The following is a 19630-nucleotide window of genomic DNA, read 5'->3' on the forward strand; positions in this document are numbered from 1 at the left end:
ACGGCCTTCCAGTTTTACATCATCAGACCTGAATTGGCCATCCAGCAGCTCCCTTGCAGCCCAGAAGCACAGGCGAGGTCACAGGGAGCCACTCAGAGGGTGAGGTGGGCCCCACTCCCTTGTTGGGAGCCCACTTTGTGTCGCCTGCTGTCCAATTACTGTGAGTGGAGGGTCCACTTAAGGACCATGTGCGCTTTGTCATCATAAACACAGGGGCTTGATTCTGATCTTAGCTTCATTCATGTATCTTGGAATATGCAGAAATGTTCCTGGGTCCAAGAAATGGTGCTGTAAATTGAGCCAATTAGATTCTTACCAAATGGTCTTGAGTTTTGTTGATTGGAGTTTAGAAAGGGGGGGAACAAAAAACCCAAGTGTGGCAGCTAAATAAAACTCGTGGTGAGGCGGGTGGACGGCAGAAGGCCACCGTTCAATGTCCTCAGGGATTCCTTTCTTAGGGCTTTTGATCACTAGACCTTTTATTTTCAAAGGAAAAAAAAAAAAGGACAGCTGTTGGATGCTACTGATGGTTTCTTCCTTATATTGTAGAAAACAGCCTGTCCAATGCTTGTGAAGGAAGCCTTAAACCCTAGCTCACTCACAGGCTTTTTTGAGTACCTACTGTGTGCCAAGCACCAGGGGAAAATGTGAATAAGATGGGGGGGGTCTATAGTCTATACCCCCATGCCCGTGCCTGGCATACCGTAGGTGCTTGAGAAAAGTTTGTTGAATGAACAGAATGCTGTAACTGTTATTTATTAATCTTGCTGTCACATCACATCACTTCAATGACTCCTATGACACTGGCTTACATTTTAGACCTTCTGTCCTAGAAATAGCCAGCCAGCCCAGTCTTGGGCCAAACTAGAAAGATGTATGGTAGACTTGGCATCTGACCATTGGTCCAGCATGGCAGCTGAGAGCATGGGCTGCCTGGGTTGGAGTCCACGCTTCACTTCTTAGTCATGAGACCTGGGCATGTTACCTACCCATCGTGCCTCGATATTCCTATCCATAAAGTGGGGACACTCGTGGTACCCACCCCATACAGCTGCTGTGCAGATGAAATGTGGGAGCTGCTGGGCGTATCATGAGCACTCGCCAAACTGTGCCCACGACCATCTGTGTGTGTCACTCACTCAACCTTCTCTGATGCCACTTTTCCTAAAGACGCACATGCGACCAACATACTTAATACTTTTGCACATAATTGCCAACCCTTCCTTTGTCTCCAGGCACGCGGTAGGCCCTCACTGTCCTCGTGTGGATGTGAAGAGCCTAGCAGTCAGGTTTGAGTCTTCATGTGGTTCCTTTACACTCCCGTGGTCTTGACCTTGGTCAGGTTTCTAAAGTTAAGGGAGGCGCAGACCTATAAAACGCAGGTCCTTCATTCACCGTGGGAAGGATTACACTTAACCAAGTGCCTGGCACACAATGAGGGCTCGATAAATAGTAAGATTGTTGTCATTCTCATAAACAGCACACAAGGCCCCTTTGGCTTTTGTGGCCTGGGGTGTCAAAGCTGCTTCACGTGGCGCCCAATGGAGCGCGCATGGCCGGGGCTGGGGAGGCACGGAGGGCGGGCGGCCTTGGGAAAGGGCCCATGTTGCAGGCCCCACACGGTCAAAGCATTTTAAAGGCCTTGTATTAGAAAAATAAACCAATTAAATAATACTGCCCCCCATAAAAGCTGACTTTTAATGGACTCCATGGTAGGGATTTCACCGTGGCGGTCCTGCAGCCACCGTCTCCGTGAGCCTGTCTGCCGCCATGGGGAGAGTTTAATCTTGCACGGTGTGAGCATAATTTTACAAGTTTTATGGCTGTTTTTTCTCCTCCGAAGTGTTGCTATGTCATTGTGCACCGAGGGCAACTTGCGTGCATATAACAGTTTACCTCGTTTTTGGTGGAAATGAAAAATGAAGCAATAAATTAAAGAAAAACACAACGTGGATTTTTTCCCCTTCTTCTCAAGGCAGCCGTGGTGGAACAAAGAGGCAGTGTTTGCCCCGCACAGCCTAATCAAATTCTAACGGCTTTTATGGGTGGACATTTGCCCGCAGATCGCCTCCCCGGGGAGGGCCGTGGGGCATGCCGTGTGTGTTTGGGGCTTGTCCCGCTGACCCCAGGAATCCCGGGGTCCGTTCTCTAGGGCCGGGGTCAGCAAACAACAGCCTGAGGGAGGGATCCAGCCCAGCGCCTGTTTCTGTGACACGGTTGGAAAAAACATCAGATTTCCTGACACGTGAGGAGGACACGAAATTTGCCGTCCGTGGCCATGAATGAGGCGGCGTTGGCACGGCCACGCCCCTTCGGCTCTGGCCTGTCTGTGGCCGCTGACCAGAGGCCCCAGAGACAGAGGGCCCAGGGCCTAAGCGCTGCCCGCCCTTCGGAGAAAAAGCGCAACGACCCTCAGACACAAAGGAGAAGGGCCGAGAAAATGCAGCGTCCGCTTTCCTGGAAGCGATGATTTACTCGCAGGGTTTGCACGTGGCTCAAAGGGTCAAGTCAAAGGAGAACTGCCCGAGAAAGGGTCGATTCACCTGGGGAACTTCCAGAAGGAATTGGCTACTGGGAGAGATGGCTTTCGTCACATTTCTGACCTCAGGCTGGCTTCTGAGCAGAGCGAGGGGCCTGGCTGTGTCCCCCTCCGGGCAGCCCTCCCCGCCTTCTGTGGCTTTCTGGTCAGAGAAGCCTCTGAGGTCTGCTGACTCCCCTCAGCTCGCTGGATGGCTCAAGAGTAGAGAAGTTCTCACCGTCCATCCCCGGGGTAAGCCGGTTTTCATCAGGAATCGTTCTGGACAAATCCAGCGTACATTTTGATTCCCTTCAGAAATTTGTAAGAAACGCATTTTGGCCAGCACCCCAGTTCAAGTGTTCTGCTGATAGTAGTAAGTCATCGAATCCTCACAGCCAACGCAGGGACTTAGATCCTCATCCCTGTTTCCCAGCTGAAGAAACACAGGTACAGCGAGGTTAGGTGCCTTGCCAAAGGTCACACAGCTGGAATGTGGTAGAGCCAGAATGCAAACCCCAGCTGTCTGCTCCAGGGAACGTCGTGGGTCCGCTCTGTTGCCTCTACGGAAGGGCGAATTCTTTAGGCTTGTGGACGGATCTCCTTTCCTTGTCCTGCCAGTGCCCCACCATGTCATTCCACAAGAAAATCACCTCCTGGGGTGCTTGGGTGGCTCAGTCGTTAATCGCCTGCCTTTGGCCCCGGTCAGGATCCCAGGGTCTTAGGATCGAGTCCCGCATCGGCTCCTTGCTTGGCAGGAAGCCTGCTTCTTCCTCTCCCACTCCCCCCGCTTGTGTTCCCTCTCTCGCTGTCTCTCTCTCTGTCAAATAAATAAATAAATAAAATCTTTAAAAAAGAAAAGAAAATGGCCTCCCATGGGAGAAGAAAACGTTTGTTCACTCATTTATTCGTTCCTCCCTCCTCCACGCTGCCCTCCCTTCAAATAATTATCAACAGGTGACTGTGTGCTAGTCTCTGGGAGGGACTGCTCAGAATGAGGGTGTTTTGTGAACAAGAAGAATGAAAAAAGAAAGACTCTTGCACTTAAAAATAGTTCTTAGGGGGAGTGCCTGGCTGGCTCAGTTTCAGTTGGTGGAGGGTGTGACGCTTGATCTTGGAGTTGTGAGTTTGAACCCCATGTTGGGTGTAGAGATTGCTTAAAAAAAACAACTATTGGCTTTTGAGGAGTTCCTTTAATTCTCCTTCTTTTATTTTTTTTAATATATATTTTTTAATGTGGGCTCCATGCCCGGCGTGGAGCCCAGCGTGGGGCTTGAACTCAGGACCCTGAGATCAAGACCTGAGCTGAGATCAAGAGTCAGATGCTTAACTGACTGAGCCACCCAGGTGCCCCCTCCCCCTCTTTTCTTACTTGTAAGTGCTACCTCTGTCTGTTTACAACTATAAACCCTTGTCCTTTCTGCCTCAACCTGATATTTTCATTAAAAATAATAATTTACAGGAGGCTTTGGGGTGACCGGGTGTCTGACTTAGCCAGTGGGAAGAGCCCTCCAGCGGGTCTGGGGTTGGGGGGCATGGGGAGGTCCTGCCTGGTTCTCACGAGGCCAGAACCAGGTGATGGGGTGGGGCTGCACAGGAATAAGAGGTTATAATTGATCATTGTGGGAGGAGGCTGGGGAATTTGAAATGTATCACTGAGCCGGATGCTGGTAGAACTCACTTTCTTGGAACGCCCTTTATGCTGTCTCTTGTGAGTATCTTCATTTGTGTGAGTTTTAGATGCCTGTCTCATTTTCTTAAAACCTTGCTGGGAAGAATGTTTAAGATCACTTATGTCCTTCTGAGTGTGGAGATGCCTGAATGCTGAGGAAGATATGCCATTGGATAAAGGCTCAGCAGCTTTGCCAGAAGCTGGTTTTATCTCTCTTCCTTTCCTACCTGTTTCTTCTTCCCCCACCTACCTCTGTGCCTTTTTCTTTGTCAGACAACAAGCCTTTGTTGCTCCTTTCTGATGAGCCTTCACTTTCTTTCCTCAGTCATGCGGAGGAACCCCTTCGGTGTGGACATCTGCTGCCGGAAGGGGTCTCGAAGCCCCCTGCAGGAACTCTACAACCCAACCCAGGTAAGCCCTGGAAACGTTTTGCTTTCTCGGCTTGGTCTCCATGCATCAGTTTTTGCGGGGAGGGGAGAATGAAAAACTCCAAAATCTGGTTCTTTGGGGATTTGAAACTTCCTTGCACTGCCTGGCATTTTACCTTCAGTGGTTGTTTTCTTGGTCACCCTTTCTCTGTATAATGGCTCCGAAATTCTAGCAAGCGGCATTTAGAATTCAAGAAATGCTTTGGTGCAGCTGGACTAAGCTGCCTGCTGCATATTCGACGTTAAATCCAGAGACTAGTTCCGAGCTTCTCCGGTTTCAGATCCACATAGTCGCAGGTGCCAGCAATGGGGCTCGGAAATGATAGAGCCGGCTGGGCAGCGTGCCCCTCAGCACCCCTGAAGAAGGTTCCCATGTGGATGAGCCTACCACCCTGCCCCCACGTCGGTTCATTGGAGTCCAAGAGGCCTCAAGAATTCCACCTCACTGTAGCCGGTGACCAAGACTCAATTCTGTGTGTGGGGGCGCTTTTTGTTAAGTGATTGTCATGGTAAATTGAGCTCGATTATGAAGAGTTTCTCTTGGAGCGAAATAAGGTCCAACCAAGGAAATGTGTCCCTGTGGAAAGCTAGGAGCCAAGGGAGGAGGCCTGGTCACCATGGCGATGGCCTCTGTGGGTGCGTGGGTCTTGATGTGGAGACTCTAAGGCTGGTTCTCCTGCAGGAACATTAATTAGCACTTGATGCCAGGAACTGGAAAGTGAGCAGCGAGTGGCCCATTGTCTGACCTTTGGTTGCTGTTGAGAAAAGAAAAACGTATTGCTTTGGCCTTAGTTGCTGAGCTTTATTTTGTATCAGGTTCTTAATTTAGTATTCCTGTGGACTAAGGTGCTTGGTAGAGGAAGATAATGCATGGTCCTCCAAGATGCTGCCTTCCCTGAAGTCTTGCAAAGGGAACTTTCTGATCCCACGGATCTCTGTCTCCCACCTGCACTCCCTTCTGGAAAAATGGACTCCTGCGTTTGTGCATCATGGGTGGCCTAACCAGGTGAATTCACTCTCTTGCCAGCCCGGCTGCTGTTCTAGTGTGAGGAGGCCTGATTAGCCAGGTCATTGCAAACTCACATTGCCTGAGGCTTCCTTATTGTGTTCTCTGGTGACTCAGCAGGGAATGTGATATTTGGGTTTTGTTTGGCGCCCAAATAATCTGATTATTATAGGCAAGTCTCCTAGCATGTTCGCATACCTGTCCTTAGGAAGAGGCAGAACCGGCCTCGACAAAGGATAAGATTTCTGGTAAGCCATGTTGAGAACAGCACGGGCTACTGAGATGCAGACCATTCCTGTCTTTTTGTTGACATGCTCTTTCTCAGATCATTTTCCCTTTCAAAATACAGCTGCTGAAGCACTACTGTTTTCCTGGAGAAATTCTGTGGCCAGCATATGGTGTCATGGGAGGACTCATTTCTGAAGTAGACACCCCCTCTGGACAGGAAGTCCATGGAGAGTGTCTGTGCTGTTTACTGTCATATCCCCAACGCCTAACACAGGGCCTGGTCTATAGACGGTGCCCCCAAATATCTGTGATTGAAAGAAAGAAAGTCTGGGTTCACATCCCTACCTCACCTCCAACTGGTTGTGCAACTTGAATACGTGATGAGTCCATGTGTCTGGAATGTTCGGAGGATAAAATAACTCTGATGTGTCAGGGACTATGTAAACATTTGTCATTAGCATGGTCATGAGGGTGGTTTCCATATTGGAAGCCTTGACTTCAGAGTCACACATGGGTTCAAAGCCTGGTTTCTTCATTTCCTGGCTACGTGAGTGTGAGCAAGATACTTAAGCCCCCGAGACGGCCTTCCCTCATTTGTAACCCGGTGCTAACCATACCTGCCTTATAGTTTGCATGAGAAGATGTACTTTGCTCAGTGCCTTCAATGGAGTTTGTTTGGATTCATTCGCTCGTTCATTCATTTTTTTCACTATCACTAGTGCCGGGCTCTGGACACCAGAGAGTGAGCTGGGCATGTGTGGTTAGCCTTCTATGTCTCATTCCTCTTGTAATCCCAGGGCTGTCGTGAGCGAGTGGACTGGAAACGGAGACCCAGCTTGGTGCATTTGTAAACCCACCAAAGGAGAGACAACCTACATGGGTAGAGGTCATCTCTTCCTTCTGGTGCTGTTTCATTTTCTGGGTGAGAAGCTCCTTTAGCAGCAGCCTAGGACCTGGGAGGGAAGATGGGGCTGGAGAGGCAGCTCTGGGAGCCATTTGTGAGGGTGTAGGTGGGTGAGTCACCTTCAACGAGAATGTTGTGGGCAAGCTGTCTGGCCCCCTTCTCTGGCAACCAGGAAAATGTCCCCACAGGAAGATCTCCCCGTTTCCTCGGGATGTTGCCCGGGATGTTTTTTCTTAGGCTGGTTTCCTTTACAAGCGGCAATTATGTTCCATTCCCACGCAAATGCAGTCCGTGGTGCTTCTCGGAGACACTGTCTTGGTGATCACTTGGGCTGCCGTGGGCTGGGCGTTAAGAGGAGAGAAGCGAGCAAAGCGCCCCGGTTGAGTTCAGTTTAGTTTTGTGTCCACGAGACATTTACAAGCTTCGCACCCGACTGGGCATGGTTGTGGTTTGTTGTGTTTCCCTACCAGCCAAGCTGCTGAAGCCGCTAAGCCTGGACTGATGTTATCACAGAGGCAAATGACAAACCCTGTAAATTGCTAGAAACCAAACTGCTCCTAGAGATGCCATTTCCCCATCTTATGCTGGCTGGTTATTTGGGTTGTTTTTTTTTTTTAATAAATTTTTTTAAAGGTTTTATTCATTTATTCGACAGAGATAGAGACAGCCAGAGAGAGAGGGAACACAAGCAGGGGGAGTGGCAGAGGAAGAAGCAGGCTCCTAACGGAGGAGCCTGATGTGGGGCTCGATCCCATTACGCGGGGATCACGCCCTGAGCCGAAGGCAGACGCTTAACCGCTGTGCCACCCAGGCGCCCCGGTTATTTGGGTTTGATATATGATGGTGAAAACAGGAACTGTTTATTGTAGATAAGAAACCAATGTTAGAGCAAGAAGGCACCATCTTAGTTAACCATGTACTGGTGCTGTAGTCCAGACGTTATCTAGATGCTTCTAAACATCTCATGGAATGCTTATAATCCCCAAACGAGGTCTGCCACTCCCATTTCACAAATGCGAGAGCTGAGGCCAAGAGAGTTACCCAGCTTGCCTGGGGCTACAGAGCTAGTCAGAAGCAGAGTAAAGATTCAAACCCAGGGGCGCCTGGGTGGCACAGCAGTTAAGCGTCTGCCTTCGGCTCAGGGCGTGATCCCGGCATTATGGGATCGAGCCCCACATCAGGCTCTTNCTCTTCTGCTGTGAGCCTGCTTCTTCCTCTCCCACTCCCCCTGCTTGTGTTCCCTCTCTCGCTGGCTGTCTCTATCTCTGTTGAATAAATAAATAAAATATTAAAAGAAAAAAAAGATTCAAACCCAGGACAGATTATAAATCCATTTATCTCTATGCTATGCTCACTGTCACCAGCAAAGTTCTCTTGGCACGAATTACCCCTTCTCCCCTCCAAAACAACAAAATCACACCCAGATTTTTATTGGATAAAGGCTTAAACACTCCCTTGTGGGAAATCGGCTATCATCTGATTTTTGTGTCCAAGGTTTTCTTATTTCAGTGCCTCACAAACCCCTCACCACTAAAACAACTGGTTAAAAAAAGTTTATGGTTGATATTCTTAGAAAAACTGTGCTCTGATGTCTTATAATTTTCCCGGTTCTCTACTGTCTCCCTGGCCCCAAAATAAAATGTAATTGCTGATCAGATCAGCTGGTGTCAAGTCACTGAAAGTTCAGGAGTTGCCAACTGCATATTTGTGGGCCGAGCGCATCTGCGGGCCGCCCTGGTGCGGCTCAGACTCGCAGGGCAGAGCTCTGTCGTCAGCCATTAATAGGGCATAATTGCCCCCCAAATGCCAGCGGGGGCAAGACAGCTTGTCCTTCTGCCTCGCCCACCTCCTGGTCCTCTCGTGGGTTCCCTGAAATCTTCACAGCATCACTCATGTGGTTCAGCCCTGCCCTGCCTGGTGCTTTCTTTAGCATTGCTCCTTGCTCTGTGATTACTGCGTTCCCGGAAGACAGATGCACAGCCCAGGGGCTGACCAGGAATTCATAAACACAGTCTAGAAGCCTTGCAGGAGTGCACTAGGCCCAACTGTCGACAGGCATTCCTGAGGACTTGGGAGGGCCAGTCCGTGTTTGAGGGCTCTAGCAATATTCTGGGTGAGCTGTTTGAGGCCAAAAAAAAAAAAAATTTTTTTTTTTTTGAGGAAAAAACAAATATCTGTTATTTGGTGGCCCCTTGATGGCCCAGTCTTCAATATGCTAAAGATTTACCTCTCTGTAAGGTAGGCTCCAGGAGGAAGGATCGAAAGAGGGAGAAAGGAAGGAAAGTTACTCTTCATTGAAGGTATAATCTCCTTTCACTCTACTAGACCATGCTGTTCGAGGCATTTCTGCACATATCTCATTGAATCTTTACAACAACCCAAAAAGGAAGGTGGAAACCCATTTTTTAGGTAAGTTAAGTGCAGTTCAGTTAACCGAGCAATTTGCCGAGATCACATAGCTCCGAGACGGTAACACCGGGCCCATCTGACCTGGCGAGATGGTAGGAGCATGCGAGCCTACCCCTTCATGTTTTCCAGGTGGAAAAAAAATGCTGGTTTGAGGTTCCCATCCCTAGTGACTCAAGCTGAGACGGTTGTGCTCAGGATTGTGGTGAAATTCCCACAGTTGGGGGCCAAGGCTTGGGGAGTGATGTGGAATGCACAGGAGATGTCCGATCAGCAACTGAAGTTCTGGGTTTTACTTCCTGAACCTAAGATTTGGAATGGTTTTGGCTCTTGGCTGCGGCCAGGCTGAACAGGAATGCCCTCAAGAACTCTGCTGTGGGGTAGCACATCGTGATGAAATTGGGAAGTTGGGGTCTTTGGTTAAGATTAGATTGATAAAAGCTTGAATTGTCCAAGAGGGGTTGGGGGGAGGCTCTTCCGGCACAACCTAAATAGCTTTCTCAGCAATGCTTGCCAAACTTTGTTTCTTCTGCACATATTTATAGGCTAATCGGAGGGAAAAGGCATGGGGAGGAGAGGCATGTAGGTGGTAGGACATGATAAATGCTTTCCAATAGAAGCTTCTCAGTTACGGGCGAATCGGGAATAAGTACTCAACCCTTTAAGGTACAGGGCAAGTGGGAGGCTTTGTAGAGGGGGTGGCATTTGAGCTAGGCCTTTGAAGACACATCAGGCTTCATCTGACAGGGGGGAGGGAACAGCATCAGGGAGGGGAGGAACAGCAGGAGTGTGGGCCCCAGGTGGGATAGTCCGTGGCATGTTCAGAGCATGGTGAGGGGTTTGTGGCTGGAGTGAGGAGCATGTAGGGAACTGGTTGGAGGGAAGGCAGGAAGGGCAAGGTGGTGCCAGCTGGATCGTCTGCCCTTGTGGGTGGTGTAGTCTTTACCCGCCGGCAGGATTGGTGGTCCCAAGGAGCCCAGAGGAGATAGTGTACAACTCATGAGCCAGCTGCTGCTCCTGAGTCAAGCCACTTGTTAACTGTGGGGTGTCTCTAAGGCAGGTCCTGTCCCCTCCTTGCCACAAAATGAACGAGATCTGGGGTTCTCAATCCTGGCTGCCCACGAGCTTTGACACAATGGCCAGTGCCCAGGCCTCACCCAGAGAGTCTGCTTTTGTTGGTGGGTCTGGGGTAGGGCTGGGGCATCCGTGTTCTTTAGAACCGCCCGGTGATTCTGGGGGGCGGCGGAGTTCAGAAGCACCGGATTGGCGGGTCCCTAGGGGTCCCTCCAGTTCAAAACTCTTTGATTCTCACATGACCCATCCTTGCAAAAGCCCTCAAAGCATTCACACCGAGGCTGCTCCCTGTCGTTTCTTATGAAGGCCCTGGGTCAGCTTTGAGCACTCAGCCTCCTGGAGGTCACAACCCCTCGTGCTCCATTGGTGGCTTCTTGAAGCTGAGGCCCTCCGTGTGGGAGACTCCGCCAGCGCCGTGTGGACAAACCCAAGAGGCGGAGCCCCCGGCAGGGTTTTGGGAGGGGCCCTGTGTCAAGGGACACTTGAGCCACGGGGCTCTGGACCCTGTGAGGAGGAGAGCCCAGACTTGTTCATGCCACGCATCAGATGGGCTCTTCAGAAGGAGCAGCTCCAGCCTTCCGAATAAGTGCGACAGGAGAAGAGGCTCTCGGCCTTCCGAATTTTCGCTTGGGAAGACTGCTGCTAATGGTCGGACACCCCGGAGAAGGCAGGGAAGAGTAGACACTGTACAGCCTCCAACTCTGGGCAATTAATCCCTTCATTACCAACCACCTGGTAAATGACGAGTCCATCTAATTATCTTGTTTTGACCCAACAGCTGTCTACCAGCCAAAGAGGGATTAATTGATTTAGCTGTGGACTGGCTCCTTATGCAAAGATATTACTTACCATCAGCCTAGCAGAACGGCAGCTGGCTGGCAAAGATGAAATATTACATGAACTTGATCTTACCCACAGTGCTTGGGAGAATGCTTCATTATTAATTGCAAATTACAATAGATGAGCGAGCCCAATGCAAAAACCAGGGATAGTGGGCCGCCTCTTTGACCATGACCAGTGGCTCTATTACTTTTGAACCAGGAAAGGCGCCCTGGTCAGATTTCCAATCAAGCCAGGACAGATGGGGACTCTAGCGTCAGACACGATTTGGGTCAGAGGAGAGAGGTGGATGCTTGAAGGAACTGGGGGTCCCAGCCCAGGTGGGTGGCCTGGGGCGATGACTTGACCTCCTAAGCGTTGGTTTATCTGTAAAATAGGAACATAATACAGTCTTGGAGTTTGTGAGTTTCAAAATCACGTATAAAAAGCACCTGCGATTGTACCCAGGAAGAGCTGGTGTTAATCGTGTTAATCAGTAGCCAACAATGGTCTGGGTTGAGTTAGGAGAGCTGGGACTTCTCTTGGAGGGCCTGGGCTATGCTGGGCCCCTGTACTACAGGCTGACACTTTGCAGCTGCGCTTGGAATCTTGTTGAATAATAATAAGATAGAATGATTTCCTCTTCCTTGGAAGCTACTGGCTATTCATTGTGAGCCCTTCCTAAAAATTTTGATTTATGTTATGTGTCCGGTTGACTCTTATTAAGAAGCTGGGCATGCTGATCGATAAGGCCATGGGTGTGTGTGTGTGTGTGTACCTGTACACTCAATCTATGGCCGGGAACATGGCAGATAGGGCCATTGAGTTGTGTCTCCTGCAGTTGTGTTTGTCATACCCCCGTCCCTCGTGAAGTGCTTATTTAAGTGCTTTACTTAAGATCCCCCCCTCTGTGTGGTGGCACTGTGATGCCTTCAAGCACGTGGCTTCATCCATATCTCACTCAGCCCATCTTTAGAGCCAGTTGCTCTGTTTCAGGAAGCCTACTTGGACCCAGTATATTCAAATTGAGGTAGTGAGCTCAGTGCCCTCATGGGGTTTTTCTGTGTCAGTCTGTGTGACTATAATCTGGCCTCTTTCAACCGGAGAAGGGCATCCGAGTGACAAAATGACCTCGGTCATTTCCAAATGGTAACACAGCTGTAAAATATGCCATTTTCAGAAAGTTATTTCCTAAATTACCCTCAATTATAAGAGGACTCTACATAATTTGATTTTTCTGTAAATTACACAACTCAAGCAGCTTCTCAACCAATTGGATTTGAACCTTGTCGGATGCATAGGGCTGAAACTAAGCCCTGGCTTGTTCTCAGATTCTCTGCAGGAGAGACCAGGGTGGGGGTGGGCATTGTCCCCTGCCCCCTACCCCCCCTTCCTTCCCGATGGTGAAGTTGGCCTGCAGATCTCGTGGGGAGCAGGCTTTCCACCCCATCTTCACCACTAATTACTGTGAAATCACGGGCAAACGGTCCAAGTTTTCTAGCACTGGAGACCTTGTTTATAAAGAAGGAACAAAGGGGTGTCTGGGTGGCACAGTTGGTTAAGCGTCCAACTCTTGGTTTCGGCTCGGGCCATGATCTCAGGGTCATGATCTTGGGGGCGTGCAATTGAGACCCGGGTCCAGCCACACGCAGGGCTCTACACTCAGTGTGGGGTCTGTTTAAGTTTCTCTCTCCTTCTCCTTCTGCCCCCCCATGAATAAATCTTTAAAAAAAAAAAGGAACAAAATAACAACAGGTCAGTTATCAAATATTAAATTAGTATATGAAAAGGGGCACCTGGGTGGCTCAGTCAGTTAAGCCTTTGACTTCAACTCAGGTCATGATCTCAGGGTCCTGGAATCAAGCCCTGCTTTGATCTCCCTGCTGAGTGGGGAGTCTGCTGCTCCCTCTCCCTTTGCCCCTCCCCCTGCTCGTTCTCTCTCTCTCTCTCTCTCTCTCTCAAATAAATAAAATCTTAAAAAAAAATATGAAAAGTTCTGGGCACATGGCAAGCTATTCAATCAATGCTGATTTTTTTTTTTTATTAGCTCAGATGAAACCTCTTTCGGGAAGCTCTCCCTGATTTGTTTTCCTCCCCAAACTCAGATTAAGTGTCCTTCCAGAATGGTGCTGCCTACCAGGAATAAACAGCACTCATATACAGTTTGGAATTTTCTAGTAGCCATATTTTGAAAAGTTAAAATATGCGAGATTCATTTTAATACTATTTTATTTAACCCAGTATATCCAAATGTGATTTCTACATGTAGTCAATATAAATTATTAAGATATTTTATGTTCTTGGGTGCCTGGCTGGCTCAGTAGGTAGAGCAGGCGACTCTTGATCTCAGGGTCATGAGTTCAAGCCCCATGTGGGACATGGAGCCTACTTAAAGATTAAATATATATATATATACATGCTTGTTTTTGTACTGAGTCTTTGAAGTCTGATGTATATTTGACACAGCACATCTTGACTCGGACTGGCTGTGTGTCACCTCAGTAGCCACATGTGGCTGGCGACTGCCATAGTGGACAGTGCAGGCCTCTAATACACCCCCTCACCACACCCCCATACCCACATTTCCTTCATTCGTGACACTTAGCCTGAAATGATGTTATTAGGCCTTGAGCTCCTTGAGGGCCGGGAGTGTGTCTTGTTCACCTGGAGCTGTTTCAGGCCAGCACTGAAGAGGGCCTCAGCAGATGTTTGGGCAGTGAAGGCAGTGGCCTGTCTGTGCTTTGAGCAAGTCTGGTGTGTGGACATTCATGCTGAGGAGGTGACTGGGGCTTTAACCACACCAGGAGGTCTCCTGGGGCCAAGTGAGGTCCCTGGTCTGGAGAAGACTCCAAGCCAATGCCTCGTGTCTCCCCAAAAACATTTTTGTGTACAAGTACTGTGGAAGGGCTGATGCTTAGAAAGGTATCGATCATTTCCATCTCAACTTCCATCTGGTAAGATTCTTCCTGGAGGCCAGCATGTGTCACTGTGGGAGGTTGGAGAGAATAGGTTCAGGGGTTGGGTGCTTGAAGGAACTGGGGAAAGCGAGCCACAGCCTGAAAGGAATGCAGGGGTGGGGTGGGGGGATTGCTCAAGCCAGACCTTGCCCTCCCTCAATCCTTGGTCCACATCTCATCCCTGCTTGTTTCTAACCTCTTGTCCTCCCTCCTTCCCTCCTTCTTCCATGGCCTGTGGCACAAGTAGCCACTCAGCAAATGTGCATTGAGTGAAATGGAGCTGAAATTCCCTGATCCTCTCCCTCCCCTCCCTCTGCATACCTCCTCGGGTTTGCTCAGGCTGCCGTAACAGAGGGCCCCAGACTGGACAACTGACAGAATGGAAACTTCTTGTCTCACAGTGCTGGAGGCCAGAAGTCCAAGATCAAGGTGTTGGCAGGGCTGGTTGGTTCTGAGAGCCTCGAGGAAGAACCTGTTCCTTGCCCCTTGCCTGGCTTCTGGTGGTTTGCTGGCAGCCTTTGTCTGTGGCTTGAAAAGTGTCCTGTCTGTCTCCAACTGTCCCCCTCATGTGGTGTTCTGTGTGTGTGTGTGTGTGTGTGCACACGCATCCAAATTTCCCTTAAAAGGGGACTTGAATCCTATTAGATCAAGGGGCCACCTGCTCCAGTAGGACTTCATCTTAATTAATTGCATCTGCAATGACCCTATTTCCAAATAAAGTCACATTCACAGGTACTGGGGGTTAGGCTTCAACATATGAATGTATGTGTTAGGGGGTGAGGGTGGACACACTGGAATCCGTAACACCTGCTCTGTGCATAGCACTTTGCTAGAACCTGGGACTCTTAGGACAAAGAACCTTGACAGGTGCATCGGCCAGTAAACTGACCGTTATGGAATGAAATCCTATTTCAGTTCAGCGCCTGATGCTGGAGGAGCACAGACAGATCAGATCATTAACCTAGACTAGGTGTGAGCACGGCCTGAGCCAGGGCACAGGAGAGGTGGCCCACGGAGGGACAACTGGCTCCCCCTTCCCTGCACAGTTAACAGAGCCGCAAAGGGGATGGGACATGCTAACTTTCAAGGGACTGAAAGCATCGTCCCTCCTGGTTGGGCGTCCGATCCTCCCCTGCCCCTCTGGTTAGACAGGCCAAGGAATTGTGGAAGAATGGGTTCCTCCGTGGCTCCTGACTTGTAGAAAGTTCCGGCAGCTCCAGGGCCTACAGCTGATCTTCTACTGTTCGATATCTGCATTACCACGCTGGCAGGCACTGCCAGGCTGGCCTCGTCCCAGCCTTGGCAGGTGTTGGGCAGCCCTGGAAAGAAGCTGGCCATTCTGGAATACACCACACGGGTGTGACGCCTGGGCAGACCGCGATGCTGCCTAAAATGGCCTTTTGCAACATTTCTTTTTCTTCGTCTTAAATCAGGGCTTTAAAGCCACAAAATAGCCAAGATGCTGTCTGGCAGTCATTCTGAGTATTGGAGAAACGGCTCTGACCGTCTGTTCTGTCTCCAGCACGTTCCCTACAGGAATATCCACAGATCGAGCCATGGATATAATGACATCCTGCCAGTGCAGAGCTCCGTTTTTGAGAGCTGGGCAAGTTTGGTGCTTGTTTGGATCCAGGCCTCGCGTCCTGTCCCGGTGTTTGGGGAAAAGCTCTGAGAAAAAAGGGCGTGTCTGAGGCCACACAGCCTAGAAGTGGTTAGGAGCACGGGCCTTGCAACCAGCCCGCCTGGGCTAGAATCCCAGGGCCACCACCTGCCAGCTGTGCGACTTGGGAGAGCTGAGCTTCTCCGTGCCCATTTCCTCACGTGCAAAATGAGGGTCATATTGGCCCCTAACTCCCGGGCTTCTCGTGAGGACTAAATGAATCCAGACACGTGAAGTGTTGGCAAAGGTGACTGGCGCTCAGTGAGGCCAACACAAGTATTTGCTGTTTGCTGCTGCTATTGTTATCCAGACACAAAAGCCGGAAAGGCGCCCATGATCCCTAGGGACACGTGAGCAAGTCCAAGTTCAGATCACTCGGAAGACAGAGCTCCGTTTAGCTGGATTGTCTTCTACCTGTGAAAAGGGAACTCCATCTTTAAAGCTTGGGTTCTCCACTTGGGCTGCACTGAGCATCACAAAAGGATATTGAACAAATCCCAAAGCTCAGGTTCTGGGCTTTTACTACTCAAAGGCAAGTCCAAGGACCAGCAGTCTTGGCATCCCCTGGGGGCTTGTTAGACATGCAGAGCCTTCGCCCCCACCTCAGCCTGCTGAATGGAACTGGGGAAGCCTCCTGAGCAAACAGCCCACTCCCTGGGGCTCCCAGCAGCAGCATGGGTCCTGTGCATTGGATAACTGGGGACAAATGCATGGGCTTTGGAGACGGGGAAACCGGAGAGGTCCTTACCTCTCTCAGAGCCTGGCCCACTTGTGCTTTCTGTAGACTTAGGAAGTAGACGCTGTGCTTGTGCAGCGCGGAGTGCGCGTCCACGGCAGGGACCCGGAGTCCCGTGGTGGGCTAGCTAGAGGGCCGGCCTTGCAGTTCCTCTGGGGGCATTAGATATTCCTAATGCGCTCAACTCATGGAGAAACGAAATGGGGCTTTGAGCAAGTGCCCTGAAGGGAAGACCACTGCAGTGCCTTTAAAAGGCAGCCCCATCCCTCCTGGATGCTGTGTCCCTGGGGTGAAGGGGATTTGCGGGGCTTGGAGCAGAGCTGCGCTCCCTTGGGTGGCCAGAGTCCAAGTTCTCTTCTTGGATTGGGCTGTTCCTGACCTCACTTTGTTAAGAAACAGGCAGGAGGAGCCCAAGGTAGGCACCTATATCCTCCCCGCCCCCCCCAGCCTTTATTTGCAAATGACGTTTTTAGGTGTCCTCCTCCCCTATTACCCTCGCCCCCACATGCAACAGATCCCAAACAATATGGTTTAATGGGAAGAGAAGGGAATTTAGAGCCCTGAGTCCTGAGTTGAAATTCTGCCTTTTTTCCGCTTATCAGCGGTGGGATCTTGGGCAAATATCTCAACATCCTGGGGCTTCAGTCACTTTGCCAGGAATGTGGGGAATAATTTATTTACCTTTAGCTAAAGAGGTCACATAGTACAGTGAAAACCTGGCATTCTCCCAATCAGGCTGCCTCGGTTTAAAGCCATACTTACTGGCAGAGGCACCTTGGGTCAATTCCTAAATGCTGGATGCCTCCGTGTCTTTATCCACGTAATGGGGATAACAGCAGTACCTGCCTCTTGGAACTGTTATGAGAATCTACTGAACTGACTCATGTCAAGGGCTAGGACAGTAGCCAGCACTCATGCTGTCAAACGTGCCGGCGAGCATTATGGTTTTTTGCCTTTATGTTTTCATCATTAAAATTCCCCACTGTTCTTCCTTCAAAACTGACGATCATCCCAGCCTGGGTCCCAGTCACTGACCGAAGAGAAGCTTCTCTTGCCCTGTGACTTTTACAGCTCCTCACATTTGAACCACCTGTTACTGCTCTTCAAATGCACCATTCCTCAGTTTGCAGCCGAGGGGACTGAGGCACAGAGAGGTGGTGTTGTCCTTTAAAGTCACCTGTGCAGGGCCATCTGGGCAAGTAGAGGGCTTGCAGAGCCATGATTCAATCCAGCTCCGAAGCCCCTGGCTCCGGGGAGCAGGCCCCCTCTACCGGCTCAGCTGGTGGAGAGCTTCTTGGCCTACACGGATCACCTGAACGTCTTTGCTTCTCAGTTCCCTGGTCCTGAAGTAGAGATGAAACCCACTGCTTGCGTGAGAGTCCGTAAAGGAGCCGGCTGCGTGCCCGCCCTCGGTTGTTGGTCAGCGGGGACTCGATGCGGTAAAGACTGCAGGTTCCCCAGGCACAGCTGGGGGAAGCCAGGTCCAGGGCAGGAGATGGTGATGGGAGCAAGGATGATGGGGGCTCTGTGCACCTGCATCCAGAGCCCGTGACTTCTCTCTGCTTCCAAGCTTCGAGACCTCTCGCAGAACCTCACGCAGCCCCCTTTACGAGTCAACAGAGTATCCTTGAACCAGGAACAGAATTGCTCAGGCCAGAGATGGTGCCTGAGATCAGGAAATTGCAGGGGAGTTGTTCCATGGGTTTAAGAGTTGGGAGGCTGCTTTGGGGTGTTCTTTTCTTGAGCACTTCCCTGCCGAGGCACGTGACCATCTGCAGTTTTTCCCCCGATTCATTCTTCTTTCAGAAGGGACCTGTTTAACCAGCAGTAACTGAGTTAAAATAAAATAAAATGAAATAAGATAAGATAAAATAAAATAAAAACAGAGGGAATTGTAGGAAATGGTTAACTCATCCCCCAAACTCATTTGTCACCAAGGCTGAGGAATTAAACTCACACTAAGCTGTGGATTTTGCAGGTGGAACACTTTGGGTTCCACATTTCAAGAGCAACCTGGAAGTCCATTAACTAGGGACACCTTGTGATCTTTGCAGAGGGACAAATTTGAATCTGAGAACGCCGGTGCCTCAGCTAATAAGTGAGCCTGGCCATCCACAGCCTTGTAATTCTGTAATTATCATTCCCAGAGCACGTTCATTCCAGGACTCATGGAGCAACTTGAAAGTCCTATCTCATTTCATAGGGAAATTACATGCTAGAATGACATTTGGAAATAAGGAGGCTGTCATGGGACATGTCCCTCAAAAGTATTTTGTCACCGCTTAGACTGGCTTACAAAGGGCATCTCCACCTTCTCTCTGCTTTGGGTCTCTCTCGTTCACAGAGTGGTTAATCTCCATTTAGAATCTCAGCCTTGGCTCTCAGTAGGTTTTCCTCCAGTTTACAGGATAAATGAGCTGGTGTCTGAAAAGAAATGTGACTTTTTAAAGGAATTGGCAGATACTAGGGGAGTTCAGAAGCAGCTGACATCCAATTATTCATGGTCCTGGGGGAAAGGGATTGAATAAGAAATAGAAATCCACAGATAATCTCCAAACCTCTTGTTAATCAATAGCCTTCTCTTCCAACATGCCTTTAACCAGTGCCAAAAAATGGGCTGATTCATCGCTCTCTTCAAAACTGAGATCTTAAGAGATCTGCACAGGAGAAATAACTTGCCAATTCCTTTCTTAATGAGAAGGATCTAGAGGAACTGATTTCTGCCCCCCACCTCCCGCTCCCAAGCAAAGTGCCATTTTTTTCTTGAGCAAGTGGCGAAATTAGCTTATTGTGTTGGTTGGTTTGTTCATTGTCTTATCAGAGAAGAGCATATAACATTGCAATTTTCTTTTTGCTAAAAAAAAAAAATATTGGGATTCAAGCCTAGGTAATCTTGAAATAAGAACCAGGAGCTAGCTGAATGAGGTGGTTGCAATTGATAATGGAGTCTCCCTCCCCAGGGTACTATGGTGTAACTCAGTCTTTGGGGGTGGGGGGCGGAAGAAGTGATAAGCATCTTGTGAAGATAAGGCCTTGCCAAAAACAGCCCCTGGCAAATTGTTGCCATTGGTTATCCAATTAGTGCACCCGGTGCAGGCTTTCTTGAGCCTAAGAAACCCTGCTTGTCTTTATCAGTTTGGATGTTCAAATTTAACTTGCTAAATAGCAATGTCCAAATCCAGTGCAAATCTTGAAAGGTAGCTGTACTTCTGATCTCCGGCTTTA

General features: G+C 49.6%; 1 protein-coding gene across 2 annotated transcripts in view; it reads left to right on the top strand.

Moving 5' to 3' along the window:
• The window catches only part of CHST11 (carbohydrate sulfotransferase 11), a 278390-nt gene that overhangs the window by 125075 nt on the left and 133685 nt on the right, over positions 1–19630 (top strand). For both annotated transcript variants that reach the window (XM_011220056.3, XM_002915463.4), the window contains exon 2: positions 4513–4598. In XM_011220056.3, the coding sequence (XP_011218358.1) occupies positions 4513–4598 (86 nt within the window). The remainder of the gene's footprint in view (positions 1–4512; positions 4599–19630) is intronic.

Source organism: Ailuropoda melanoleuca, chromosome 15 (genome assembly GCF_002007445.2).
Source record: "Ailuropoda melanoleuca isolate Jingjing chromosome 15, ASM200744v2, whole genome shotgun sequence".
NCBI classification, from domain to species: domain Eukaryota; kingdom Metazoa; phylum Chordata; class Mammalia; order Carnivora; family Ursidae; genus Ailuropoda; species Ailuropoda melanoleuca.